The sequence below is a fragment of the Alternaria conjuncta genome (genome assembly GCF_024043145.1).
Source record: "Alternaria conjuncta strain BMP 0040 chromosome Unknown scaffold_4, whole genome shotgun sequence".
NCBI classification, from domain to species: domain Eukaryota; kingdom Fungi; phylum Ascomycota; class Dothideomycetes; order Pleosporales; family Pleosporaceae; genus Alternaria; species Alternaria conjuncta.
This window is the reverse complement of record NW_026250093.1, coordinates 879,258-906,097: the sequence shown is the minus strand read 5'-3', so window position 1 is coordinate 906,097 and position 26,840 is coordinate 879,258. Positions and strand designations below refer to the sequence as shown.

The window sequence follows — 26,840 nt, the reverse complement described above, 5'->3', positions numbered from 1 at the left end:
GCACACTAATGCACCATGTTGCGTGAAATTGATGATCTCAGAGCACGATGCATATGTTGACGTTAAGAAGAAGTAGCTATGTCTCACGGTGTAGAACAAGTAGACGCCAAACAGGTGGGTTATCAATACTTCTGTCATGCATGCAACTCTTTCTATCGAGCCATGGGTTTCAATAGAGGCTGCGCCAGCATTACTTCGGCCATCTCAAGGTATTGAGTGAGTCCTGCGACATCCTTATTCGGGTCTATTCGAAGAGTTTCCTTGGACATCTCATCGTAAAGATCCCGCGCGCGCTGCGCATGTTCAACGTAACCTTGAATCAAGTTAGAACAAAGTATAATCAAGGTAAAGGTGTGTACATACAATCGTCTGAGTTGCCAAGGAGAAGATGGAAGCCATCTTGGTGCCATTTGCCAACGGCTGGGTCAGCAAGAAGATCCCTACAATGATGTAGGCCTCGTCGCGAGAGCTAGACTTCCAGATGTTGACTGCCCGCAAATACTCGTTCCTGTACATTTGGCCGATAGGGCTGAGGGAACGATTGGACTCAGATGGGGACATGGCGCTTGCGATTTGGCTGCGTAGATAATTTCTGCGATTCTTTGAGTCGTATCGTACTGCGCTTCTTACGCAAATGAGTTGTAGGCTGATCATAAGTGAACGACGTGTATCTCCAGGTGCTTCACAGATACAAGTCGCTTTCGAGGACCACGAACAGGGTGGGTGCGCACTAGGGCAGCTTGATGTCAAGTTTCAAGATTGATATGCCAAATCTATTCTCATAATACAACATTACCTCGCCGCCGGCGCCCAAACATAGGTTCATCTTTTTTTCGACTGGGTATCGTAGACCAGTGATACAAATACATACACACAAACTTTTGGAGCAGATCATACCGTCGCTCTGCGGTAGATATCAAAACGCCAGACGTATCCAATACAGATCATTTTTATAAACACAGCTGAGCGCATCACGCCTCGAGGGCAGAAGATGCCTCGCCGTTGCCGAACACGCGGAATTGGATGAAGATGGTTATGTCTTCGACCATTGTGCCGAGGGAGCCGATGAGCCAGGGGAGGTTGGTGAGTATGTACTCCTTCTCCTGGGAGTGGAAGATGATCTAGCAGATGTTAGACCCGCGATTCCATTTAGGATGTTGACAAAGATCTTAGACTTACTCCTGCGCCATACGTAGCATTGCCCAAAAGACTCAACATGAAGAAGAGCAGCGACAAGCCTTCGCAGGACTTCTCCCTCTGATTCTTAATGATCTGAGGAATGCGCGCTCCAAGATAAGCCACCGCGCTTGCATATCCCAAGATCATGGCACCAACAGGGTTATCCGTGGTGTCCTCCGTATTATGCTGAGGCTGCGGAACCCATACACCAGTCTTCCACGCGATAGCCCAGCCCGCGGCACCAACAACACAGACACCCACGATGCTCAGCGCATTCTTAACCCACTCGCTCGCGCCATCGCCCACATCCGGAATCGTAGGCAGCGAACTCGCGCGCCGTCTGCGACTAGCCGCAGAATCACGCCTGTGGCTTCCCGGAAGACCGACGTTGCTGCTATCGCGTCTGCCCAGCAGGGGCGCCTCAACGCTGTTTGTAGACTGCACGGAGGTCTTGCGCTCGCCGCGGCGCGAGTTCTTCATGTTGTAGTATACGCATTGCGAGATGAGGACGAGGTCGGCGAAGCAGAAGTAGATTGCGAGGGCGATGACGGTGGGGACGAGACCTGCCCAGAGGGCGCCGGCAAGGTTGGTTATGTCGCCGACGAACCAGACGACGAGGAAGGCGAGGGAGATGCCATCAGCGGAGGATGATTTGTAGTTTTCGATTAGTTGCGGGACCTGCGCGGTGTGTTAGGATGCGATTTGGTGATGTATGCCCAGGTGATGTCGCGTGCTGCAGCTCCAGTCGCGGTTCTATGAATAGCGCAGGTGGTATCAGAGATACATGAACATTGCAGGACGACGTGTCAAGGTCCCTGTACGTCCGCGAAAGCATAGGAAATGAAGAACAACAACGTCGTCGTATCAAGTTGTTTACTCACCAACAGAAAGATCCACGAAGCCAGCGAGATTGAGCCGAAGACACCGGAAAGCGCCTCGTGAGTTGTCAGCGACACGCTGTGCGACATGACAGCTGCGAGCATGGTTGCGTTGCGTGATGACGGACAACGGGGGTTGGACGGGTAAGGGTGCAGCCCACACAGCGCGTGCGCGGCTACAGGTAATAATGATTTCTTGCTTCTGGTACTCCGTACAAGGGCATGCAAAGAAATCGCAGGGCTTGATGACGCACGTCCAAGACGGAGAGAATGCCGTAACTAGCCTGTCCAGCCGAGGGGGCCGCGAAATGGGGCCGCTGCAGAAACGGATTTAGAAGCAGCAAAAGTTGTAAAGATTGGCGGGTTGGACGAATGGGAAGGGAGGTTTTGCTAAGGTACGATGCGCGTCGAGCAATGCAGCGGGATGTCGGACTAAAAAAGCAGAGGTGGGCTAGTAGGGCAGTAAAAGACTACTAGTCTCTCGGGTCATCTGTGTGCAAATCTCCCTGGTGTTTCTGTTGAGGGACAGAATTTTTGTTCGAGCTGTCAAGCCTTTGGGGCGCATATGCAGGGCAGTGAAAGGTCCCGGGCGCTTTTTATAAACAACGTCTGTACTTCAACAACTGATGCAGTGCGTTTGGGGGCGCGTTGAAGTACCGTGGTACAGTATACGATGGCCAGATACGGAACGAGGACAGAAAACCTTCGTTATCCGTACCTAGGTACAGCCACGCGACACACCACAATAGAACGAATGCTGTTGGTTGGTTATGCAAAACCTTCGAAGCAAGATTGACTCAATGACTGTGACTGACCACCGTTTTGTATGGCCAGTGCTGGTGAGCCCCTGTGGATGGGTCTGGACTGCCCTGGCGGCTGATGTGTAAAATTAGGTATCACGTGACCATGTGTCGCAGCCTTGGAAGAGTGAAGCCGACCCTAAACTCTCCTGGGCTTTCTCCTCTTGATCACCTGTCATTCAACTCGGCACCTTCACTGGCTTCCGGCTAACATTCGCTACACTATTCTCTTGCCTCTACCCGTTCACTCGTTTGATCCATCCACATAGCTTATAGGCGACGAGATTCACCTCTATCGCCCTTAATATAACCTTGGCTGTTCGTGAAACGCGCGTCAGTCAGCTCCATCGTAAAAACGCTACCAGTCCTCCTGCTACCAACAACAACCGCCCACCATGTTGCCCAAGGCCTGGCTCTCCGTTTTTGTCTTGACTGTCGCATCGTCGGCCTTTACCCTCGAGGATCTACACATGGACGGTATCAACCAGTACCTCCATCAGGGCAAGAGGCAAGACGCCGAAGGCACTGGCGGCTCATCACCATCCGCCACGCCCGCGCCATCCTCAGCAGCACCACCAGCGTCCTCCGCCGCACCACCTGCCACATCGTCGGCCGCACCTCCAGCAACATCCGCGACTCCCGACCCAGAACCCTCAACCACCAACAACCCACCGCCGTCGGACAATCCCACATCCGACGCTCCCGCACCTTCGACTACCGCTGCCGCACCCACTTCTGATGGCGGCAACAATAACAATAATAACAACAGCAACAACAACAACGACGCTTCAACAACCGCGGCGGGCACGAGTCGCACTGGTGGAGGTGGTGGCGGCGCCGCTAACTCACCAACGGCCACCGAAGATGGCAGCTCTTCCGTAAGAACGACCGCGATTGTCAGGACTTCCGCTCTCTTCGCCACCTCGGTGTTCGAGTATACCACGACTCTCGACACAACCCTGAGCGATGGCAGAGTAACCAAAGCGACTTCGACAGGCACCAGCACTTCCGTCTCCTCCACCGGTGAAGCCGTCGTCACCGACCCGCCCACCGCACAAGCAGGTGACAGCGACAACGGCGGTGGCATTAGTGACTCCAACAAGAAAGTTATCGGAGGTGTAGTTGGTGGCGTTGGTGGAGCCCTACTCCTCGGTGGCATCGCCCTCGTCTTCTGGCGCATGAAGAAGCGCCAAGCACGTGTCCACGAAGACGACGACGACCTCATGGCCGGCACTGGCTCAGCCCTCGGCGACAAGCCTCAGAACGGCACCGGTTCATCGCCCTTCCAGTCGAACCTGGAGCAGTACCACAACCCAGGAGGACGCCCCAACGCAGCTGCCAACTTCTAGGCGAAGCGCAGCCCGACCAAAGTACATAGGCCCATGAGGGCCCATTACGATACCAACGACTATCTGCGGAATTTGTCTGAGTTAGAAGCGATTTTGAGAGACGACAGCACGGCGGAGGATGTATATATTTGCAATCGCGGCTATAATGCACGAATGGCCTCTCTGTGAGTTTGCATTCCAGGCGCTGATTCCGCGATGTTAGATTCGTGTATACCGTCACCATCGTGGTCAGTCAGTCCCACAAGGACTGCGCACAATGTAGATTTAGACGTATACCATCACGTTGAAGAAGAGGCACCACAACCACTTTCGTCCGATCACTCCCCATCATCCTGTCTGTGTACGTTGCGCTTTGCATCGTTACACCTGTTTTACGTCAGTTGTAATAGAGCGTCATTGCCTTTCTTGTTTGTTTTAGCATAGTCATACCCCAATCCATAGCGCGAAATATCGAAATCAGCATAGCCAAAAAGTGTCTACTGTCCGATTCCTTCTATTACATCACCATCTTCATGCTCTCCTTTTCTCCCTCACACTCGAACAAGGCCGTTCTTCTGCCCGCCTCGTCCTTCTTACGTGTGCAGCGTGCACATGTTTATGCGTTGCCAGGGGTCGAGTCAAGGATCGTGTTTCAGCACCGTCGCAAGCAACCAACGTGTCGACTTGCCCAAACAAGCTTTGTGACCGCTGGGCCCCAAACTCGTTTGGCGTGAGATAATGCATGTTCGGCGCTTCCACGCCATGTGGAGGCGTTTGGCGTTGGGGCAGTAGGTTATACTTAGATGCGGTTGGCCCCGGGTGGGTGTTTGGAACGGGGATTTGCGTCTTTTGCTCTCTGGAGAGATTGCGATATTTACATTCGTTTGGTACGATTGAATCGTTTATTTTCAAAGGCTGTGCCTACATACGTTCGGAGGATATTGGCGATTGAGGTGTTGAGGTTTTACGCACGAGGTTGATTCACGCACGGCACTTTTCGTCTTTCACGCACGGCATATATTCAGCACCGGCAACGATTCACGCCCGTCAGATCTTACTACACCGGCATCTTTCACGCACGGCAAAATCTTACTATACCGGCATCTTTCAGCACGGGCAAGATTCACGCCCGGCATCGTCTTCCACGCACGGCAGGAGCTTTCACGCACGGCAATAGCTTTCACGCACGACAGTAACTTTCACGCGCGGCAAATCTTTACATACCGGCACTTTTCACGCCTGACACATCTTTCTATATCGGCACCTTTCACGCGCGGCAAAGTCATTTCATACCGGTATCGATTCACGCCCGGCATCCCTCAGCACCGGCAAACGTCTCTGTCTACCTCACTCACACGTGCCAACAACTACCAAAAACTACCAGCCACTCAATAGCCATGTTCCTTCCCACAGCCCTCCTAGCTCTAATCCATCTTGCCCTCCCCGCCCTATCACATGCCTCTCCACAACCCGCCCTAGTCTCCTCGGATTGGGAGATGTCACTAGTGCCTCGCCACACACTCTTCCTACGGCAAGTATCCGATCTGCAGACCTTTGACGGCAACCTCGGCGGAACACGTGCATCACCCATTACAAACTCAGGCGACAAAGAGCGACCGTTCCAGGTCGATGGGGACACATTCACCAGTTTCGATTCTGCGGCGCAGAGGAGTTGCGATAATCAGTTTCAAGGGTGCAGCAACACTGCGAATAGTAATGGAGGAGGTGGAGGTAGGGGGAAGAAGGGGAAGAAGAGGCAGGATGGGGGTTTGAGTGTTAATGACTGTGATGAGCAGAAGAGTAAGTCATCCTTCTTCCCTTACTTTCTACAATTTGGGATGGATCGCTAACAGACTTGATAGACAAGTGCAACGATGCGCAGAAGAACGCACAGGTCAAGGACTTCAATAGTGCGGTTGCGAGTACGAACATTGGCCCTGATCCCGATTTTCCTGATTTCGATCTTATTTGTGAAGGGTAGTCGAGGGAGAGAAGTATATGGTGACTTCCAAGTTTGGTATAGACGTGAAGAGACGTCGAGAGGCCTTGGGATGGAGATTAACGCAGCGTCTATAGCATGCGTGCAAAGAACATGATAATGATACATTATTTAAGTACGTCTGAGATTTCATCTTTTGACATGAATCATCTATTTGAACTCGAGGGTTGTGATGTCAATGACCGCATCACGTGCGTGCTCCACGCTAAGTCGGGACGTGTCTACCTTGACTTTTCGTCAACTCTCAACCCCAGAAACTTTATCCGCCACCACGTCTTCGCACACCAAAGCTGAGGTTTGATAAGATGACTACAATCCATTGAGTTGCCACTGCTCTTCTTACATGGTCCCTTCAACGTGCCGCGATTCACAATGCCTCCGGCGCTTCTCTCCGCTCGGGCTAGGTCAATAGCACTTCTTTTCGTCGATCAATCTGCATCTTAGACTACTATAAACCCGAAAAAACAGCGCCGATAGCTTCAATGGCACCCAAACCTCGCGCCGTGACAGCCAAGGCGTTGCAAACTCTACTTGTACACATTGGCGCACCATCCTCAGGAACAAAAGCAGTACTACAGGAACGGTTCCGACGTGATATCGGAATATCTCATCTTTCCAAGAGTCAACCGACATGGCCAAAATCTGGAGCTGCAAACAAGAAGCTCCGCATTATGAGCATCGACATGGGAATCAAGAACCTGGCGTTTTGCGAGGCGGAGGTATCTTACCCATTGAAAGAAAGCCTAGATGCGGACATGAAGGTTTTGAGATGGGAGAAGATCAACCTTACGGAAGCCCCAGGGGACGAGATACAGAGCGAAAAGAAATCTCCACGAAAGGGCAAGACCACAAAGCAACGTACTGAGGGTGCTGACGAAGCATCGGACATGTATTCTGCGGATGCTTTGTCCAAGACAGCGTATGGCTTGATCAAGAACAAGATTCTAGCCGGCTCGCCAGACATCATCTTGATCGAAAAGCAAAGGTGGAGATCTGGCGGTGGAAGCGCGGTGCAACAGTGGACTTTGCGGGTCAACACTCTAGAAGGCATGCTATGGGCTGTGCTTCAAACCATATACGCCCAAAGACTAGAAAAGGGAGCTTCAGCATCGACTACAGCAAAGCTCTACGAAGTCTTCAGTGCAGATCCCAAACGCGTGGGCCAGTATTGGCTCACCCGAGCTGCTGGACGCCTTACGGAAGGAGACGAAGAAGCCGTAAAACCAAGCGGGAGCAACGAAGATGAAGCGGCTACTCCCAAAAAGACGCTAAGTCGATCCAAAGCAGAAAAGAAGGTCAAAATCGCTCTCCTCCGCTCCTGGCTCACCGCAACCCCCGCTTCCACGGCATCGGTAACACAAGACACGGTACCGGGTATCACATTTAGTTTCGCGCCAGATGCAGAAAGCACCCGTCAAGCGCTCCTGTCGCTATCAACATCCAAACGACGTAAGAAGACCAAGGATGGTTCAGACGATGTGCTTCCTGCAGCAGCAGTCGCGGGCACCGCGCTCAAGAAGCTGGACGATGTCACGGATTGTTTTCTCCAGGCTGCTGCGTGGGTTAGTTGGGAGTCCAATCGCCTGCAGCTGCGGCAAGTGTGTGAGCGGAATAAGAGCGGTGATGGAATAGTGGCTGAACTGACGGATGAGGTTATGTTGGAGATGATTGAGAAGATCGAGGGGATTTGATGTGGACTTTCCCGCTCGTAGTTCTAGCCGTGGACGTATGATGAATGGGGTGAATACAACAGTATATCTAACGCGCGCGCGACCTTGGCTGCTGATGAGTCGTTAGCATGGGCACGCCTCGTTGAGGTAGCACAGCTTCGTACGACCGCATATGGAGCAGTACCCTTTGAGATTTAGGCACAAAATCTCGCCATAACTCATCCAAACAATAACATCGGTGTCCTCCTTGTTCACCCCAGTCTGGTGTTGCTCAGCCCACCACACCCCGTGTCAAACAAAGGAGCGAACCATGTCTGCACACCCCCACTTCGCGCCCGTGACGTGGCACCCTTCCACTTTTCACATGCAAACCTCAATCAGTCATTCCCTCATGTAGCAAACATCCTCCCCGACCATCACGTCCACAAAAAGTTTAGGGTATATTAACGTATGGTTTCTGAAAATTGCCAGAAGTCTCTATTTCCGCTTGACGGTCTCGGTGGCGCAATGGTAGCGCGTTGGACTTCTACTAACTGTATCCATGGTTAATCCAAAGGCTGCGGGTTCGAGCCCCGCCCGAGATGCTTTTTGCTTCCCTTTTGCTGCTATATATTCACTCATCTGTGTTGTGCATGTTGAGATGACGTTGTGCGGATGATGTTTGCCAGGCAGCATTTTTTTGGGGCTTTGGTGGGGGAGGGCCGAACATCAAAATCACGCTGTCACTCTTTACATCGGTTTGGTTATAGGTAATTCATTGCGTATTCATTTGACTGGAAATAGTCTATTGCTAGGATACTTTATGCGCCGTGACACCAATAGCGCCGTAGATGCTCACTTTTGCCTACATATACAAAATTGACTCAATCACTCAGCTCCGCACTCCGGGTAACCTCCTCCTTCATCTCCCTGCCTTTCGCAGCTAGAAGGTTGAGCGCACTGCCAGCCATCACAAATCCACATTGATCGTGCGAGAGTGTGTGTTTGGTCTTGACGACCTTCTCGCTACCGTCCTTCTTCTTGAGGACAAGTTCGACTTCACCCTTGCCGCCGCTCTTTAGCACGTCCAACAGTCCCCGTGTAGCAACCTGGTCGCAAGCTTCGAAGGCGTCGTAGTCGGCTTCGTTGGCGAAGGTGAGAGGGACGATACCTTGCTTCTTGAGGTTGGTCTCGTGAATGCGGGCGAATGACTTGGCTAGGATGATGCGGCCACCGAGGTATCGGGGTTGTAGGGCGGCGTGTTCACGGGCAGAACCCTCGCCGTAGTTGTGCTCTGCTACAACTAGCCACTCGATGCCCTGGTCGCGCCACCTCTTTGCTAGTTCTGGGATACCGGACGTCTTACCGTCGAAGTCGTAGGCAACGTTGACTTCATCGGTCTGTGCGTTGACTGCACCGATGAGTGTGTTCTCAGAGATGTTGGGGAGATGGCCCTTGTACTTGAGCCATGGACCGGCAGCCGAGATGGTGTCTGTTGTGCATTGTCCCTTGACCTTGTAGAGTACTCGCAGGCCTGTAAATTCCGAGCCAGGGAATGCTGGGAAAGGATCAAGGAGTGCCAGACGGGTGGATGTAGGCGAGACAATGACATCCACGCTGGCGTCGGGGACACCTGGCGTAGGCATGAAGTCTGGGTTACCGTCTGCGAAACCAGCGGTAGGGAGGTCAGAGCCCTTTGGCGGCGCGAACTTGAAAGGCTTGCCGTCGGGTGTCGGGATGCTGTCGGTCATTGGGTTGAAGGTCGTAGAGCCAGAGTATGACATGGCGGTGATGAGTTCGGGAGAAGCGAGGAAGTTCATGGTAGCTCGGTTACCATCGTTGCGGCCGGGGAAGTTGCGGTTGTAGGACGTGAGGATAGCGTTGGATTCACCCTTCTTTACGTCGTCGGTACGCTTCCATTGCCCAATGCAGGGACGTCGAGGTTGTCAGTACTTGGAATCAATCAAGATAATTTGAAAACTCACCCGCAAGCGTTTGCCAGTACAGTGCCACCAGCAGCAGTAAACGTTTGAAGGGTTTCATCCCGTTCTAACGTTGCTCGGATCTGTTCACTTCCTGGGGTAATGAAGAAGTCCGCCTTGGGCTTGAGACCCGCTGCTAGTGCCTGCTTCACAATCTCTTCTGACCGAGTCATGTCCTGGTATGAGCTGTTTGTGCAGCTACCAATTAGGCCCGCACCGAATGTTTGTGGCCATCCCTTCTCTTCAACTACAGACTTGAACTTGGATAGAGGTGTTGACAGGTCAGGGGTGAATGGTCCGTTGATGTGAGGCTCGAGTTCCGAAAGGTTGATCTCGATGACTTTATCATAGGCGGCATCCGGGTCAGGTCGTAGCAGGTTCTGCTGCATTGGTGAACCGGCGATCTTGGCAGCGGCTTCAGCGATCGGTCCGCGATGTGTGGCTTGGAGGTAGGGGATATGCGCAGGAGAGAAGGGGAAGAGCGAGGTAGTTGCGCCGACTTCAGCGCCCATGTTGCTATATCGTATTAGTACTTGTCCACGAGTTGAACTATGTAAGGGTCTCACCAGATAGTCGCCATGCCTGTGCAGCTTAGAGATTGCACACCAGGGCCAAAGTACTCAATGATGAAGCCAGTGCCACCCTGCACATGCGTTAGCCAGGAGTACTTCGCCATGTTCACAATGACATACCCGGACGGTCAGCTCGCCAGCCAATTTCAGGATCACATCCTTTGGCGATGCCCATCCGCTGAGTTCTCCGGTAAGCTTCACACCCAAGATCTTGGGTGCCTTCAACTCCCATGGCGCATCCACAAGAGCGTCGACCGCATCGGCACCACCAACACCAATTGTAATCGATCCCAGACCTCCAGCATTCGGTGAGTGACTGTCGGTGCCCAAGATCATGAGCCCAGGAGCACTGTAGTTTTCCAGGACAGACTGATGGATGATGCCAGCACCCGGTGGCCAGAACTCGATTCCGTACTTCTTCGCCGCCGACTCGAGGAAATCGAAAACCTCCTTGTTACCCGCTATCGATTGTGGAAGGTCGGTGTCGGCGCCTTTTTCTCCCTAGACGTTCAAATCAGCGAAATCCTCACAGTGGGACCAGGACGGCCTCCAGGGTACTACTGACTACTATCATGTGGTCGCCTTAAGGTTGTAGTCAGCACATGCCTTGATCGCAGTTCATCCATGACTGTCACTCACAGTGAATACTAGCAGGCACAGCCGTACTCGGCAACCCACAGCTCATAAACTGCAACAGCGCCATCTGTGCACTCGCATCCTGCATGGCCACGCGATCCGGCTTCAACTTGAGATTCGCCTGGCCCCGAATATCCCTTCCTCCATTGGTGTTGCTCAACAGCGACTCCTCGGGGCTCTCAAGATGCGAATACAGAATCTTCTCTGCCAAAGTCAATTGGCGAGAGGAACCGAGTACGCGCCGGACTTCTTCGAGCCGCGAGAGGAGTTTGGCATACGGTGGGGTGCGCGAGCCGAGGTCGACGTTGCGCGCGGAGGGCGGCGAGTGCGATGTGGCTAGGCATCTGAGCGGTTGGCGGAGGGAGGAGAGATGGGGCTGTAGAAAGGGTGTCAGCGTTTTTGTGTCACTCAGAGGTGTAGTAGAGAAGCGCGATGACGATGACTACTGCGGAAGGCGCATGAGGTTTGGAGAGATGTTGAGCGGCCAATGGTATGTGTAGACTCACCCTGCAGTTGGCTGCTTGACCAGCACGAAGTATTTGCGACCGCATCTTTTCGTAGGTTGTCCGTGGCGGCGACGCGGTGCGAGCACGTCAAAAATGGTGCCTTCAGAATATACCGAGCCGACTGCGGAGATGCACGCGAGTCATATGTACCGCGGAGAAGGAAACCCTCTGACCCAATCACAGCACGCGTCAAAGTAATCTGAGAGATGACGCGATGGGCGATGTACCATTCTTAAATTTAAGCTATAGCAATGGCACTGGTATCCTAACTAAAGTGACAACTCCAGATTGGCAGACAATTACCGTGCCCGAGACGATGCTCCGTACCTGTGTCTAAACGTGCCGAAGCGTAGAGAACCCCTCAAACCAATCCACCACACCCGCCGTCAGTCAATATGCAAAGGCAAATCGGACTAGTTTCGATCAATCAAGTTAAGTTGAAAGGCTGTCGTAAGCGCGAAATCATAGTCGTTGCTTCGGACTTACAAACCGGGAGGTGGAGGGACGGCGCCATAGTTGGAAGGCGATGCAGCCGGTGGAGGCGGCGGTGGAGCAGCGTAGCCGGATGGCTCTGAAGGCGGCGGCGGTGGTGGTGCAGCCGCGCCAGCGCCGGGAGCAGGCGACTGCGTCTGGCCATAACCGTTCTGAGCATAGTACGCCGCGTACTGCTGTTGCTGGAGTGCGAGATACGCTGCATACCCACCGTAGGCCGCATAAGGATCAGCCTCTGGGTTCTGCTGGTAGTAGGCAATCCATGCTTGTGCCGCATTCGCATCGTAGGCTTGGTTGTTAGCATCAGCAGTCGGCGTTGCAGCAGCAGGAGACATGATTGTGTCCTGGCCGCCGTAACCGTTCTGACCCTGAGCGCCGTAGCCACCGTAGCCGCCGCCTCCTCCGTTTCCTCCACCGTATCCGTAGCTCTGGCTGCGATCACGGTCACCGCGATCTCCACGGTCGCCACGATCGCCGTATCCCGGTCGTCCACCGCCATAGCCATCTCGGTCGCCGTAACGGTTCGGTGGAGGGCGTTCCTTGTAAGCGTGGTAATCCGACTTTACCTTGTCGAGGAGCTCGTCGCAGAGTTGCTTGGCTTGGGCTACACCTTCGGGACGGGGTCCACTACGATCTGTCAGTAATTGGAGGGTAGGAATGGCGGGGTATACGAACGCGATGTGGAGGTACATGGGCTCGTCGCTCTCTTGTCCGCTGTTTGGCTCCATGAAGCCGGAACCGCGGCCTTTGATCTGGACTTTGCAGCCTGTCTCCTGTTGAATGAACTTGACGTTGTCGCCACCGCGACCGACAACCTGTGCGCGCAAGTTAAAGCCGCTGATAGGCTCGAGACCTACGGAAATCTTCTCTTCGGGCCACTTGCGCTGGGAAGTATTAGCAACGTGTTGGATGACAGACAGGGCGACATACTCTGCCAAATTCGTCGCGCTCGAAGTTCTCTGGCTCTCTACGGCGGAAACGACGTTCGTCTACAAGGTTAGGAAGGTCCTCCTTCATCATCTCTTCGATCATCTCGACAGCCTTGTCCAGGCCTTCTTTGGAGGTGCTAGTGATGCGGAGGTACAGCGGCGGGTTCTGTTCCCGTTAGCTCTGTCGACGAGACTCTGCGTGTTCACCTACAGTAGCAGTTGCCATGTTCTTGTCTGGGTAGTATTCTCCGCGAGTAGTGACATCTTGCATGTATAAGCAGGTATTCTAAAGGTTAATAGTTGTAATCGGGGATGCGTACCGGCGCCAGTCTCGTCTTTGATCTAGATGGCACATGGAGGTTAGCATTTGATAAATGGGGTGGGGTGCTAGATCAAGTAAGCTCTGACTCTCATAGAGAGATGCGCAAACAGAGACCAACTCCAGCCCCGCAGCACACGCACCAGGTGCAGCGCAGCAGAGCATGGAGAAGGCATGATCCTACATGATCAGTGGACAGCAAAAACAGTTATTTACCCTCTTTTGTGTAGCTCCTTTAGTCAGTGTATAGCGATTACGGAGATCATTGATCTCAATGTCTTTGATGTAGTCACCATCCTGCTGGTACGTCTCGTTGTTTATGGCCGCGGCGGAGTTTGAGGCGGGCGACTTGGCGACTGGAGGAGTAGCGGCCTGGGCTGTTAGTCTTGTCATGCTCGAAAAGATATGGATGAACTTACAGAGCGAATCGGAGGCACGTCGACATGCTGGATGCCCTTCTTCGCCTGAATCTGCGCGTTGATCCTCGCAGCCGCAGCCGCCGCCTTTGCTGCCGCCTCGTTCTTGAAGTTGGACGATGCAGGGCTGTCTGTGCCTTCACGGGCGACAGGGCTACGGGCGCGATGCGACTCGGATTCCCTCCGCGACGGCGACCTGGAGCGACGATCTGAGTCGAAGCGCGAGCGGACAGGGCGCTCGGCATCGTCGCTATCAAAGCGCGATCGGGGGCGGCGTTCCTCAGACATGATGCGGGTGGCCGTAGCGATAGTTGTCGTGGTGTTGCGGGTGAGGCTCGGGTTGGTTGGTGTTTGTCGATGAATCTTAGGCTCTGGCAGGAGCGACTCGCTTATTAGCGTGCCGCGGCTGAACCTGCCTGTTCGTGGCCTGGTGGCTCCTCCGACAATCGGCCGGGGATTCTATTTCACTTTCTGGGGCAGTTTGACGTGAAGCCCATCCACATCCGCAGTCACTCCCCGCCTACTCGCCTTCACCGCGACCACTGCCCGCCATGGCTTCCCGGAGAGCAATTCTGCCGCTGCGCAGTCTGCTCAACAGGCAATGCGCCGCCTCCCTCCGCCAGCAGCAAAGAGCATCCAGCTCCTCGTCGACTCAGGCGCTGGCTTACAAGGCCCTTCACCGTCGCATTGCGCCCCTCCCCACCGAAGACCGTCCTCCGGCGTGGTCGGCGCCCGCTGCCGTCAGCAACATCCTCTACGAAACACCGCTCCCATCCCAAGCTCCGCCCAAGAGCCACATCCTCAACTGTTTGGTACAGAACGAGCCCGGTGTGCTGTCCCGCGTATCCGGTATCCTGGCTGCCCGCGGCTTCAACATCGACAGTCTAGTCGTCTGCAACACCGAGGTAGACGACCTCTCCCGCATGACAATTGTGCTGCAAGGGCAGGATGGTGTCATAGAACAAGCCCGCCGCCAGCTCGAGGACCTGGTCCCAGTATGGGCTGTGCTTGACTACACCCAGTCGCCCCTCGTCCAGCGCGAACTGCTCCTCGCCAAGGTCTCGATTCTCGGCCCGGAGTACTTTGAGGAGCTGCTTGCGCACCACCGAGAGATGGCCCAAACGCCGGAGATGGAGGAGCAATACGAACCAGACATGACCGACGAAGAGCGCAACGCAATGGCACAGGAGGCTGCTCGCGAGTCGTTGCGGAAAGACTACCACCCGACAAACCTGCCCGTCAGCCAGGCGCTCCGACACAAGCACGAACATCTTCGCGCGATTACCTTCATGACTCATCAATTCGGTGGAAAGGTGCTCGACATCAGCACAAACAACTGCATAGTAGAGGTTTCCGCGAAGCCTACCAGGATTGACTCCTTCATGAAGCTCATTGCTCCATTCGGTATCCTGGAGTCCGCAAGAACTGGTAAGCACCCTGGGATGTCCAGGCATGGTCGAGTTGCTAACCACACACAGGCCTCATGGCTCTACCGCGCTCCCCGCTACACAACAGTGCCGACGTGGAGGAAATGGAGGCGCAGGATGTTGTCGACAACAGTCTGCTCCCTCCAGGTTAAACGTCTTGAAATGCGGGCGGTACCAAGTTTGTTCAGTGTCAACATATGCGGGCGTTTAATCTACGTGTATAGTATGGCGTTCAATCAAGGCAGAAGACGGCATTCCAAGTCGGAGCGCTTCGTTCATTCGAGACCAAACACACTGTTCTTTGATACAACGTGAGACGTACTACGCGTGATGTATACATGTCATGCACGGCCTACCCCAGGTCCTGCCCCACAACAGAATCTAGTCGTTCGAGTATGTTACAGCGTATGACAGGTGAACAGGTACCGCTGCGGGGCCCGCGGAAGCCTCGTACGAGCGAGCAACCGGTCGGATGAAGCTAGCGACGTCTAATACCTACCGTAATACACGTTGCCCAGCCGGCTCATAATGTAGACAACTTCGGACCGGAGCATTGAAAATTCGGACCGACCCCATCGACTACTAGTATACTGCCAAAAGTCCGTGTACCTCCATCTACATCAACACCCATAATATTCTTCCTAAGCCTACTTTCGATTCCTGATAATTCCTCAGTAACAGCATCATGTCGCAAATCCCCGTCCCCGCTGGTCTCATAGAAGACACGCTAGACCACACGATCGAAATTCTCGCCAAGCAATTCGAACCCGATGCTTTTCAACGCTATATCCTCCTGGATGAAATGCAGGGTTCTGGAAAGACGGATATCGGAGAGGAGATGAACAAGGAGGTTTTTGCGTTCATCGTGCCGGATTTTATCAAGGCTGGAGCGAGGTGTATGACGGTTCCTGGGAGTGGGGTGGCTAGTGTCTGGTAAGTACATGATATACCATCATGAGATATTTCTCTTTCGAGAAATGTAGCATATGAGGGGAAGGGTATTGGCAGGAGTTTCAGGTTGGAACACACTAACGATGTGTTATGCAGGACACTAGAAGAAGTAACAGAAAACTACACCGAAGAACCACACAACCCACCCGCCGTAACAGAACTAAACTCCCTCGCTCACCACATCCGGAAACGCTTCATCCCTCCCCAGACAACTCACATGCTACATCTAGTCCTTTTAGCAAACGACCGCACTCACCCTTCTACTTCAAACCCGGCTAAAGTCAGTGACCTCATTCGCCCCGTCCTTGATATGGCGAGGGAGAAGGGGTGGCCTGTGGTTTTGGAATCTACGTCACCGAGGAGTAGGGATGTGTATACACATTTGGGGTTCCAGATGCTGGAGGAGATTGTTGTGGGAAAGGGGAAGGTTGATGGTGAAGGGAGGGGCCAAGAAGGGGGTGAAGGTGTAAAGCTTTGGGCGATGATGAAGTGCTGAGATTCTTCAGTGTGCATGTCGTTCCACGAAGTGCGCTGGAATGATATTGTGCGTATATTGCGTACTTTTTGAAGACTGCTCACGTTTTCTGACAAGCACGTAGGGACTGTTGCACCACGGATTTTCTCCAACGCAATGAGCCATCGGGATCACATCTGTTGACGCATAGACTATTATATCATCATTGGCAGTATCAGCGATCGCCAATTTATCTACCTGTGATCCACTATCAAGGCCAATCGTACTTGTAACCGATATCTAAGCAACTCGTCCTTCACATGAAGCAGCAAGAAGCAAGCAAGCAAGCGAAGCGCCCCACAAACCTCAATTCTGAGTCGATTTCAACCCCTACCACCGGCAGTATTACACCTCGAATCCTCACAATTACTCGAACCGACATACCACGTTGAAGCCCTGAAAACCACACCGATCACCCACGTGGGCAACACACGCATCGCAAGTGGCAGACAGGTTCCAAACGTCTGGGTCTGGATCATGCAAGCGCGATGTCATATACGGCGTTCTAGCGATCCTACATATGCAGCACCCCTGTCCGTCATAGCGGAGCCGGTATAGGCAGGTGAGCACGCGACCTTTCAAGACGCAGGACTAACAGCATGAAATGGAGACGCGCAGACGTGCATGCAGATGTTGATACAAGCATCGCCAATGTGGCGGACAAGTGCCGTAGCTCCGTGGAACTCGGGTATGCATATCGATCCTTTGAGAGAATATGGATTGTTTTGGCGGATTTCTTTGCAGAAACCTCCTCTCGATGGTCAAATTCGTGTACTTGGATATGTGGGATTGCCACTCGTTTCCTTCAGTACTTGTGATTTGAAAAAAGGTAGACTTAGTGGCGAAACTAACGGCTGCCTTCATCCTTCGTTCTCGTATATCAAGTTCACAATGTTTGGTCTGACTCACTTCGTCTCCATCGTCTAGCACGACGAGAGTCGTGTAGCTCCTCGGAGGCGCTCAATTCAGCCAGCACTACCGCGGCTCCACGGGATGGGCATGATGAAGCTCCACTTCGGCAATGGGTCCAGGTCCCTGCGACGGGTGGCCGGCGGCCGCAAGTACTATCGTGTGGGGACGGTTGATGAGTATTCATCGCTGTTGTCTCTCATTGACCAGATAGATGCGGGGACATGTTGTTATCGTACTGAAGAGAAGGTTGTGTGCAAGGAATAATCATGCGACAAATTTCTTCCGCGGCTCCAATTATGTAGACATGTCTTGTGTGGTGTAGAGAAGATCCCTGGTTCGTCTCGCAACAGGCAAGTGGAGGTTCGTTAAGCTGCACGTCTATCCTTGTCTAGATGCAAGCTTTTCTTCTCCAATTTTCTCCAGATACTTGCATTGGCCAATCGCATTGGTGTAGTGACATTCTGTCGTCTTTCCTGGCAATACCTCCTGCTGCTTGACGATCTAGATTGACTGTGATGGCAGCCACAGCTGAGGCTTCGTCTCGATGTTCAACGTGCCGGCATTGCGCGGTACATGCCGATTGCCGCCCTGAACTGTGGATCGTGATGCTTCTCTGCAACACGGCAGACGGCTAATGTCGTTTGCTCAATTCGAATCGATTATGGCGTGCGGGAAGCAACAAGCTCTCTAACGGAGACATCGACCTTGAAGATGCTAGGTTATCAGGAGTGGTTGGTCACACGTTGAGGCTGTACTGTAGACACTCTGGGCTGACCCTTGAAGAATGATAAGCTTACCTCACCAACCGAGGTTGAACACCAGGGAACACGTTCAGCAGTTCCCTCCCCGTCATACGATAACATTGGGTGTTGAGTGGAGATGATATCCCGGCTGCATGGGATGTGGGCCCTTGCGCACGTACAAGGATGCCTGCGTAGCACCGGAGAAGGGTTCCAAGGTTCCATCATAGCGTGGATCGAAGCTATCGAGGAACACCTGCGCTCGATCGATAAGTACATACACCCTTCACAGCGCCATGTTGCTCTGGCACTTTCTCTCTAGGTTTCCGCACTCGTCTCACATTTAAATTTCACATACTCGGCTAGCAGCGCGTCATAAGCCGGATATCTTGGCATGACGACGGCGGAGGTGTTATCTTGATTCACCCAGTTGAAACCAACGGTACGTAGTCCGGCTGGCGCCCTGTCTCGGCGGTTCAACGGTCCAACGGCTCAATTGCTGTCTGACTGTGTGAACGTGCAACGCTCGCACGTATATTGCACGACCGTGCAATCATGAACCCTCGAGGGCTTATCTGACGGTGCCAGTTTATCGCTTTCATAATTCATAACAAACCCGTACGACGCAACCAATTGGGCCCATTTCCACCACCCCACTTATCAATTTGTTGGAATGAAGTACGGCGACACTCTCAGACAGAGGTCCATACCAGAATGGGGCCATTGTGAGTCCCACGCCCGCACGCTACGGCGCGACACGGAGAGCGTTCCGCTGACAGACACGCGCCTACAGATAACATCGACTACGACTATCTCAAAGACCTTATCAAGCACCAGACGACGCCCGGCACGAACAAGGCCGTCTCCATCCCAGGCCAGGGCGAGAGCACCGAGCGCGCATTCGGCGACACCTTCTTCAATGTTTTGGCACAACAACATGACCGCATCAACCTCTTCGTGCGCAGCAAGAGCGGCGAGATCGAACGGAGGCTGGAGCATATCAGCAAGACGCTAGACCAGCTGCGCGCGCGACGCAACCCCGCGAGCGGGCGTCTCCCCGCGCGGATCGTGGAGAGATATGCGAAGATAGATGCAGACGTCGCAAGGTACGTGGGATGCGCCGGAACACGCGTAGAGAGAACGCCCGCTGACACAACCGCAGGACTGGAGAGGAGATCAGGTCGCTCTCGCGATTCCAAGTCACGCAACGGACGGGCTTCATCAAGATCCTCAAGAAATACAAGCGCTGGACAAAGGACAGGGAACTCAGTCATGTCTTTAAGCAGGAGATCAGTAGCCGGCCGGATAGCCTGTTCCAGCTGGATCTGGGCTATCTCCTGGACCAATACATCGATGTGCTCGACGCACTCCGCTCCGCTTTTGATGCCGATGGCACGTCTACGTCGCATGCCGAGAACACCAACGGCCAGTCGTCCGCGGCACACATATCTAGAAGCATCGAGAAGGGCGGGGATCTCGACTTTGACTTGGTGATGAACACGGTGCCTTTGGGCTCCAAGGGTAACAAAGCAACGTACTGGATACATCCAGACCATATCGTCGAGGCACAGGTCCTGTTGCTCCAACATACGCGCCTGTACGTCAGCAAGGCCAGACGGCACGCATCTGGCAAAGGAACGCCTCTCCCCCGCCATTCCTCCACAACCAACCTCGACCCGTACCTTGGCAGCGAAGACACCACTGGGGTAGTTGTCTTGGACCACCCTGAAGCTTTCGCCTTCAAGCAAAACGCAAGTACGATTGGAGCTACGGAAGAACTACAGGGAAGCATCGGCATAAAGGCCGCTGGTCAAGTGCGGTGTTGCGCATCTGGCGAAGCCGCGGTTGTTGTATGCACAGAGGCGGATGCGCAGGGGCAGTCGCCGGTAGCCGTCAAGACAGTCAAGATGGAGCGCAAGCGTCTGCAAAGCTTTCTCGACATTTCCGTAAGAGAGGACAACATGAAGCATTCTGAGAACGGATCGGCTAAAGACAATGCACCGGCGGTTCGACAGTGGCTTGCTGAGCACCAATCTACCAAGCCTATCGCTGGTGCGGTTTCCAAACGCACACGATTCACTGGACTCCACAATAACTCAACAGGAGGCATATGGGCGACACTGGATAAAGACATCTGTCTGAAAGATACACTGTACAAAGATTTAGCAGATGACGACTGGGCTTCGGCTGCTCGAGCAGAATCAGCAAAGAAGTTCCCTCATGCTGTTCTAGAGATTCGGCGTGAAGGCAACCAAGCAATGGCGCTCATCCAGACCCTTGACCGCAGTCATTTGGTACGTCGATGTCCAAAGTTATACACAATCAGTATACTAACAATTGCAGGTTGAACGCGTTCGAGGTTTCTCATTAGAAGCACATGCTGTCTGGACTTGCTGCAAACCCAGCGCCATGTCCGCCCCCTTCTGGATCTCCCTCCTCGAGAAGGATATCCGCAAACTACCAGAACCGGTGACAAAACGGAGTCGCAGAGCTCGAGAGAGCGCAACTGGCTCACAAGTTCAACTATCGCCTCCAGCAACTTCGACATCCAACACCTCATATGATGGACAATCCAGCCCACTGGCCTCTCGTTATGAGGAGTCCTCTGCAACATCAGTACACGAATTTGTCGACCCGCCACCACTACAAGCTTTCCGGAAGAAGAGCCGGAAGCCCTACTCAGATTATCCTCCACCAATGAGCCGGACCGAGCCAGAGCCGGAAGTGCAGCAGAGATACTGGAACGAGTACGATCACCCCGAAGACGAGGAGACTGGCTACTACATCTACGTCGACCCTGACGCGCCCATCAAATACCCCGGCCAAGATTTCGTCGAAGCACTAGCAAGAAAGACAAAGAAACTCTTTGGCAGGAACGACAAGGCTGATGAGGCGTCACTCTCCGCTGCCGAAGACTCAGATGACGATACGATCGACTCATCCCCCATACTACACGCCGCAAACTACGGAACAACAGACAACCACGCGCAGTCATCGAACCGCGATGGCTACTTCAGCACGCTCTTCCGCTCTCTCCGCGATCCACACCACGATGCCGACCTCTTCAATGAACGTCGCGCATTGCTCGGCCAGGTAGAAACGCATCAACACAAGATCGAAATGACTAAACTGCGCTTCTACTCTACCGCACTGGGTGCAGCTGTTGTCATGGATCTCATCTTGGGTCTCATGACGATGACGAGTCGGAAGAAGGAAAGAGGTGTTGTTGATGCGGCTGTCCTGTTAGGCACTATTAGTACATTGGTGCTTTGCGTTGTCGCGGTCATCAGCATGCGGACAAGGCAGGAGCGTCTGGGTGCGGTGCATCAGGGTGCTGTGCTGAGTATCGCTGCTGCGGTTGTGGCGTTGGATGTTTTGTTGTTGTTGTGGGTGTTGAGGATATGATGTGATGGGGTGGAGTAATGGTTTTGAAGGGTCTTTGCATGTGTGGTGTTGGGTTTGGGTAGCTAGGCGTTTCGGTGTTTGAGATGGGGCGGTGCCGTCTACCGCGGTGCTGTGGGCTTTCAAGTGTAGACGATGGAGCTGCTGGCGCTTAATCAGTTGTACGTAGGTTCGAGATATACCCTGTTGTTACATATTGGCGTTGCTGTGCTGTAGTATGGATGTGATGCGGTCTCCTTCTGGTGTCTGGGCTCGAGCTCCAGTAATCGATAAGCTGGCTAGACGACAACGCCCGGCATGCCTAACATAGTCTACCGTTTACAACGGCCCACAACACGCCCGACTCTCGCACAATCAGTCCTTCATGTCCGCGCCAGGTCATTGGATGGATTCTTCGGAATTCCAACCTGCGTATTCCGCCGGAAGCAATGCATACGGCCTCTCCAAGCGGAATCCGCCATGGCGGTGGGATGATGCTGCCCGAATAGAATGCTCCTAATGAGCCGGTTCTCCTTCGGTCACTCTTCCTTGATGATTGTCGAGCGACCTTCGGGGTATCACAGATCGCTCCAGGGATCATGCGGACGTTGGGTATGGATCTCGACCAGGCGGTCACCGAGAAGCGCACTCTTCACGTCAACGATCTGGTACCTTGCAAAAGCTCATGGATGATTTTGGAACTCAGGAGGAATTCTCTCATGCCACTCTCGCGTTAGAAGACTTGGAGCTGCGATTCAGACGACCGTCACCAAATGATGGAAATACGTCGCGAGTCTACCTGAAGCGGATAGCACCGCAACACAGGACACACCGACAAGTTTATAGGGCTGTCATACCTCGTGTAGCCATACCTGAGTGTACGGTGAAAGGGGTGAGGCGTCCAAGAGAAGACGGGATCGTCGCCAACATGCTCAACAAAAGTCAATGCTTCCGACACATGTCAAGCTTGTCCCCACCTGGCATGAGATCATCATGAGGCTCTGCTCTTGGCAAACCGGGGGCTGGGGCGTTGGGGGTGTGCCGCACCCGCCGAATCTGTGATGGGAGCGGAAGCCCTCTTCCTAGTGGCAGCTAGCTGCATGTCGACTCTGTGCATTTATCTTGTCTACATGAGCGGCCTTGAGGTTTGGAAGATGCGCGGCCGCGAGGAAAAGTTGCCATGCCACGCGCTGCTTTGGTAGGACATCAAGGCACGACCCCGCCGCATTATCTCGGCGTGATAATGCACAGACGCGTGGAAATCGGCTGGAGATGAGCCGCCAGAGTTTATGGAGGAGAAAGTGGACCGCAGTCGCTGCGAACTCCACCTGTCGTCATCCGAAGCGTATGATAATCAGATTTTGCAGCTCCCAATTGCCCATTTGTCCTACATCCTAAACCTACGGAATAATTTATACTCAGCGCCATGGTCGCCATGCCATTGTAACTCGTTTTTGAGGTGAGTTGAATTCCGTGCCTACACCCAACGTTATCTCCGATGCGCGGGCGCGCTGACAGTCGATGAAGCCTCCCAGGCTCAGCAGATCTTTATAGCATTTTCCATCGACGCATTTGTACATTAGACCAACACCGCCTGGAGCGACTGCATCTCCAGATCTTATACCCCACCTTTAAAGCATCATGGCTGCCCGACGAGGAAGCCGCTTCATCAAGCCGCTGCTTTACACAGCTGGTGCTGGAGCAGTTGGTGCATCCGCCCTCTACGTTACCCTACGACCTCGCGATATCCCCGGCTCAGAAGCCGCCGCAGTCCCACCACCCACATACGGCGAGGGAGGTGTCTTCCGACCACCGTCATTCCCCTCCGCCAAGAGCCGCGATGAGCAGATTGCGCAATTGAAGCGCAGCGCAGGTGTCGTCTCGCAGGTCGCAGAGAAGGCAAAGAAGTGGCTTGGTGGAAGTGGCTCTACAGCGGCAGCAGCTGAGAAGGCTGAGGAAGAGCCATATGACCTGTTGGTCATTGGTGGTGGCGCAACTGGAGCCGGTATTGCGCTTGACGCTGTTACAAGAGGTCTGAAGGTTGCGCTTGTCGAGCGCGACGACTTCAGCAGTGGTACTAGCAGTAAGAGTACAAAGCTGGTACACGGTGGTGTACGATACCTAGAAAAGGCTGTCTGGAACCTCGACTACAACCAGTAAGTTGCCCCATAATGTTATCCATGCGATTTCTGACTTCGTTTAGATATGCTCTCGTCGTTGAAGCTCTCCGTGAGCGTCGTTACTTCTTGGACACCGCGCCTCATCTTTCACAATGGCTCCCGATCATGATTCCGATCCAGAAGTGGTGGCAAGCTCCCTACTTCTGGGCTGGTACCAAGTTCTACGATTTCCTCGCTGGTTCAGAGAACATTGAGAGCTCGTACTACATGACAAAGAGCAAGGCTCTGGATGCGTTCCCCATGTTGAAGAAGGAAGGCCTTGTCGGAGCCCTTGTTTACTACGGTACGTTCAACGGTCACTCCTTTTGCAGCAGGAACTGACGTCACCAGATGGTGCACACAACGACTCCCGCATGAACGTTTCGATCGCCATGACCGCTGCGCTGTACGGCGCAACTGTTGTCAACCATCTCGAAGTCACTGAGCTTGAGAAGGATGCCAATGGTCGTCTGTGCGGAGCAAAGGCCAAGGACTGCATTGCTGAGCGCGATGGCAAGAAGTCTGAACAGTTCTCCATCAAGGCCAAGGGTATCATCAACGCTACCGGTCCCTTCACCGACTCCATCCGTAAGATGGACGACCAAGAGGTTCAGGAAATCGTCGCCCCAAGTTCCGGTGTTCACGTCATTCTCCCTGGTTACTACAGCCCTTCAAACATGGGTCTTATTGACCCTAACACTTCCGACGGCCGTGTCATCTTCTTCTTGCCATGGCAGGGCAACACAATCGCCGGTACAACAGACACTGCTTGTGATATCAAGCAAGATCCTGTCGCTGGCGAGGAAGAGATTGACTGGATTCTCAAGGAGGTTAAGCGCTATCTGCAGCCTGAGATCAACGTTCGCCGCGGCGACGTCCTCGCTGCCTGGTCCGGTATCCGTCCTCTCGTCCGTGACCCCAACGCGAGCGCGACTGAGGGTCTTGTCCGCAACCACTTGGTGACCACCTCTCCTTCCGGCCTGATGACTTGCTCCGGTGGCAAGTGGACTACCTACCGCCAGATGGCCGAAGAGACTGTCGACGAGGCGATCAAGGAGTACGGTCTGAAGACTCAGCCGCTTGTGAACCCCACTCTCGTTAGCGGAACTGAGGTCAAGGACGAGGCTCCTCTTGACGGCACCTGCCAGACCCACCGTGTTCGACTTGTTGGTGCTCACGGCTTCTCCAAGACCTTGTTCATCAACCTCATCCAGCACTACGGCATTGAGACTGACGTAGCCAAATACCTCTGCCAGGCTTACGGTGACCGTGCATGGACCGTCGCAGCTCTTGCATCGCCCACTGAGCAGCGATTCCCTGTCCGCGGCGTCAAGATGGCTGAGCTCTACCCATACATCGATGGTGAGGTCCGCTACTGCGTCCGTCACGAGTACGCTCAGACGGCCACCGACGTAATCGCGCGCCGCATGCGCCTGGCTTTCCTGAACGCCCAGGCTGCTCTGGAAGCTCTCCCCAAGGTTATTGACATCATGGCCGAGGAGCTAAAGTGGGACAACAAGCGTAAGGACGTTGAGTGGAAGAACTCTGTCACTTACCTCGGCTCCATGGGTCTGCCCAAGAACAAGCTCTCGCTCACCCGAAAGGATGTCGAGAGCGGCCACGTCGGCAAGTACACAGATGAGGACTACCACCTCTACGCTCGTCACGGTACGTCAAACTCCGACGAGGAAGCTTGTGCAAACCTCTTTGCATTTGGAATTCGGCTAAATGAAGTATTTGCAGATAAACCCGACGAGCTGCTTCAGTCCGACAGCAAGTTCGCAAGCGGTCAGAACCCCGTTATCGGCCGCGAGTCAAAGGTCAACAAATAAGCGTACAGCTACGCACTCACAAATCCGACATTGGGGCGGAGGACCTGTCACATCCTCTCCCCCAATACACATCACTCGCATACTGTACCATCCTACTCGGCGCGGAGGCGTATTCGAGTCGACTTGCATCATATTGTTGGCGCTCGATACCATCCGCATGACTGGCGTCCTTGTCTCCATATCGCGATATGTATATAATCGTCTACTCTTAGCGTTACCTGAAAGAATTGAGTTGACTTTGTTGCGCTCTCGATATGCTACAGTTCTGTCGTCGCTATTTGTCTTTTTGCCGAGGCTTGCTGCTCTCACCGCTCGCTAGTTTCTTCTGTCTCCACTGATACCCACATTCCGCTGCTTTACAACAATATCTTCCAAGAGCATAGTGGACTATCTTTACGAATCATCTTGTGTGGGTTTGGTTATCTGTGGTCTTATATGTTTCAATTTTGAGGTTTGCCATCACTGGTATCAGCGATACCAACTCTTCTTCAGTAGTATAGTGGTCAGTATTTCCGCTTGTCACCAGCATTGGCAACTCGCGGGAGACCGGGGTTCAATTCCCCGCTGGAGAGTACTGTCGCTCGTGTTTTTGGCCTTCTTTTGGCCAGTGGTGGTGTGGTGTAGGGCTCTTGGTTGAGTCTTTTTTTGTCTGCTATTGCCAACCCATTTCGGTCAGGCAAAGCGCGCGTTTAATACGGTCTGGAAGCCCTTTGCCGTTTCCTGATTTTTCAGTACTGTTAGTGGAAGAGTAAGTTGCCTGCTGAGGAGGCCGCTTAGCAGACTAGTGAAGTCTGATGCAAAGAACAGAGTGCGCCTTTGACTCGGACTGGGGCTTGTTCTTGGTTGGGACTGACCATCGAGATGACTGATCAGTGAAGCCCGATGCGCTTCTTCCAACCTACTGTTGCTCATTACCCAGCTATCCTAGGCTCTCCATTCCAAGTCTGGAAGGTGCAATTGTTTTCTTAGTTGTTGTTGACGGGGCTAGAGGTAAGTGAGCAATTCTTACTCGAGCGATACTCAGCCTGGACTAATAGCATGTAAGCTACATCGAAGACCAGGGGTCATACCTGACGCCGCGCCATGATCTGGTGAAGAACTTGGAACCTACTTCTTGCATGGTATCACAGGTATGCGTAACAGGCATCAGAACACAATTTTAAATGTGTGTATGCCTTTTACCTGACTCAATCTCATCTGGATCTCTAGGATGATGTCTCGTTCAAGGATCTTCGCCCA

General features: G+C 53.4%; 11 protein-coding genes and 2 non-coding genes across 13 annotated transcripts; 9 read left to right on the top strand and 4 right to left on the bottom strand.

Annotated features, from left to right (window-relative positions):
- Window positions 1-152: 152 nt before the first annotated feature.
- J4E85_003130 (uncharacterized protein) lies at window positions 153-561 on the bottom strand (the record flags this gene model as incomplete). The annotated part of the gene is made up of 2 exons (XM_051467401.1): window positions 153-293; window positions 364-561. 2 exons carry the CDS (start codon window positions 559-561, stop codon window positions 153-155), a joined length of 339 nt encoding a protein of 112 aa, XP_051328560.1.
- A 410-nt stretch (window positions 562-971) lies between these two features.
- J4E85_003129 (uncharacterized protein) lies at window positions 972-2,162 on the bottom strand (the record flags this gene model as incomplete). Its single annotated transcript, XM_051467400.1, has 3 exons — window positions 972-1,121; window positions 1,180-1,857; window positions 2,061-2,162. 3 exons carry the CDS (start codon window positions 2,160-2,162, stop codon window positions 972-974), a joined length of 930 nt encoding a protein of 309 aa, XP_051328559.1.
- Window positions 2,163-3,252: 1,090 nt separating this feature from the next.
- J4E85_003128 (uncharacterized protein) lies at window positions 3,253-4,206 on the top strand (the record flags this gene model as incomplete). Its single annotated transcript, XM_051467399.1, has 1 exon — window positions 3,253-4,206. The coding sequence occupies one exon, from the start codon at window positions 3,253-3,255 to the stop codon at window positions 4,204-4,206; it is 954 nt and encodes a 317-aa protein (XP_051328558.1).
- Window positions 4,207-5,582: 1,376 nt separating this feature from the next.
- Window positions 5,583-6,166, top strand: J4E85_003127 (uncharacterized protein; the record flags this gene model as incomplete). Its single annotated transcript, XM_051467398.1, has 2 exons — window positions 5,583-5,985; window positions 6,048-6,166. The coding sequence occupies 2 exons, from the start codon at window positions 5,583-5,585 to the stop codon at window positions 6,164-6,166; spliced, it is 522 nt and encodes a 173-aa protein (XP_051328557.1).
- A 500-nt stretch (window positions 6,167-6,666) lies between these two features.
- On the top strand, window positions 6,667-7,875 carry J4E85_003126 (uncharacterized protein; the record flags this gene model as incomplete). The annotated part of the gene is made up of 1 exon (XM_051467397.1): window positions 6,667-7,875. The coding sequence occupies one exon, from the start codon at window positions 6,667-6,669 to the stop codon at window positions 7,873-7,875; it is 1,209 nt and encodes a 402-aa protein (XP_051328556.1).
- Window positions 7,876-8,347: 472 nt separating this feature from the next.
- On the top strand, window positions 8,348-8,438 carry J4E85_003125. Its single transcript has one exon. It is a non-coding gene; the product is annotated as a tRNA-Arg (tRNA).
- Window positions 8,439-8,717: 279 nt separating this feature from the next.
- Window positions 8,718-11,574, bottom strand: J4E85_003124 (uncharacterized protein; the record flags this gene model as incomplete). Its single annotated transcript, XM_051467396.1, has 7 exons — window positions 8,718-9,746; window positions 9,839-10,331; window positions 10,382-10,458; window positions 10,508-10,888; window positions 10,953-10,969; window positions 11,027-11,399; window positions 11,530-11,574. 7 exons carry the CDS (start codon window positions 11,572-11,574, stop codon window positions 8,718-8,720), a joined length of 2,415 nt encoding a protein of 804 aa, XP_051328555.1.
- Window positions 11,575-12,011: 437 nt separating this feature from the next.
- Window positions 12,012-13,973, bottom strand: J4E85_003123 (uncharacterized protein; the record flags this gene model as incomplete). The annotated part of the gene is made up of 6 exons (XM_051467395.1): window positions 12,012-12,905; window positions 12,952-13,116; window positions 13,162-13,214; window positions 13,271-13,292; window positions 13,486-13,641; window positions 13,689-13,973. The coding sequence occupies 6 exons, from the start codon at window positions 13,971-13,973 to the stop codon at window positions 12,012-12,014; spliced, it is 1,575 nt and encodes a 524-aa protein (XP_051328554.1).
- Window positions 13,974-14,236: 263 nt separating this feature from the next.
- Window positions 14,237-15,264, top strand: ILV6 (acetolactate synthase, regulatory subunit; the record flags this gene model as incomplete). The annotated part of the gene is made up of 2 exons (XM_051467394.1): window positions 14,237-15,113; window positions 15,164-15,264. The coding sequence occupies 2 exons, from the start codon at window positions 14,237-14,239 to the stop codon at window positions 15,262-15,264; spliced, it is 978 nt and encodes a 325-aa protein (XP_051328553.1).
- A 533-nt stretch (window positions 15,265-15,797) lies between these two features.
- J4E85_003121 (uncharacterized protein) lies at window positions 15,798-16,559 on the top strand (the record flags this gene model as incomplete). The annotated part of the gene is made up of 2 exons (XM_051467393.1): window positions 15,798-16,045; window positions 16,160-16,559. The coding sequence occupies 2 exons, from the start codon at window positions 15,798-15,800 to the stop codon at window positions 16,557-16,559; spliced, it is 648 nt and encodes a 215-aa protein (XP_051328552.1).
- Window positions 16,560-18,902: 2,343 nt separating this feature from the next.
- Window positions 18,903-21,634, top strand: J4E85_003120 (uncharacterized protein; the record flags this gene model as incomplete). The annotated part of the gene is made up of 4 exons (XM_051467392.1): window positions 18,903-18,954; window positions 19,023-19,335; window positions 19,392-20,523; window positions 20,573-21,634. 4 exons carry the CDS (start codon window positions 18,903-18,905, stop codon window positions 21,632-21,634), a joined length of 2,559 nt encoding a protein of 852 aa, XP_051328551.1.
- A 1,617-nt stretch (window positions 21,635-23,251) lies between these two features.
- J4E85_003119 (uncharacterized protein) lies at window positions 23,252-25,601 on the top strand (the record flags this gene model as incomplete). Its single annotated transcript, XM_051467391.1, has 3 exons — window positions 23,252-23,766; window positions 23,814-24,073; window positions 24,121-25,601. 3 exons carry the CDS (start codon window positions 23,252-23,254, stop codon window positions 25,599-25,601), a joined length of 2,256 nt encoding a protein of 751 aa, XP_051328550.1.
- A 485-nt stretch (window positions 25,602-26,086) lies between these two features.
- J4E85_003118 lies at window positions 26,087-26,173 on the top strand. The gene has a single exon. It is a non-coding gene; the product is annotated as a tRNA-Asp (tRNA).
- The last annotated feature ends 667 nt before the right edge of the window (window positions 26,174-26,840 follow it).